The sequence below is a fragment of the Cystoisospora suis genome, assembly GCF_002600585.1.
Source record: "Cystoisospora suis strain Wien I chromosome Unknown contig_7755, whole genome shotgun sequence".
In the NCBI taxonomy this organism is placed as follows: Eukaryota; Apicomplexa; class Conoidasida; order Eucoccidiorida; family Sarcocystidae; genus Cystoisospora; species Cystoisospora suis.
The window spans coordinates 14,913-15,244 of record NW_027160540.1 but is presented as its reverse complement, the minus strand read 5'-3'; the positions used below and the strand labels follow the sequence as shown (position 1 = coordinate 15,244).

The window sequence follows — 332 nt, the reverse complement described above, 5'->3', positions numbered from 1 at the left end:
TATATGTATATATATGTATATTACCTGATTGAGAATCGATATGTCCGGCGGTTTTCTGCGAGACTTCGTTCGTCTGCGCCACGACACGTAAGGAAGATTGAAGAGATTCTAGGCATTCCCCTTCAAGCTGTTTGATAAAGTGACGCTTGCTTTCCTCTTCTTCTTCTCTTGCGCGTCTTCGTCGATCTAGAATGAGCTGCTTCTGATGATGGTATGAATGAAAAGAAGAAGAGAAATCTGGTCTTTCTTCTTCTGCTGCGGTGTATGGATGAAGAGAAGAAGAGGCATGCCCCCCCCCGCCATACTGATAGGCAGCAGAAGAAGAATACCGA

General features: G+C 44.9%; 1 protein-coding gene across 1 annotated transcript in view; it reads right to left on the bottom strand.

Annotated features, from left to right (window-relative positions):
* Positions 1-22: 22 nt before the first annotated feature.
* CSUI_010560 (uncharacterized protein) overlaps positions 23-332 on the bottom strand; it is a 3,341-nt gene continuing 3,031 nt past the window's right edge. The window contains exon 3 of the mRNA XM_068070663.1: positions 23-326. Coding sequence (XP_067917363.1) covers positions 123-326 — 204 coding nt within the window. The 3' untranslated portion in view covers positions 23-122. The remainder of the gene's footprint in view (positions 327-332) is intronic.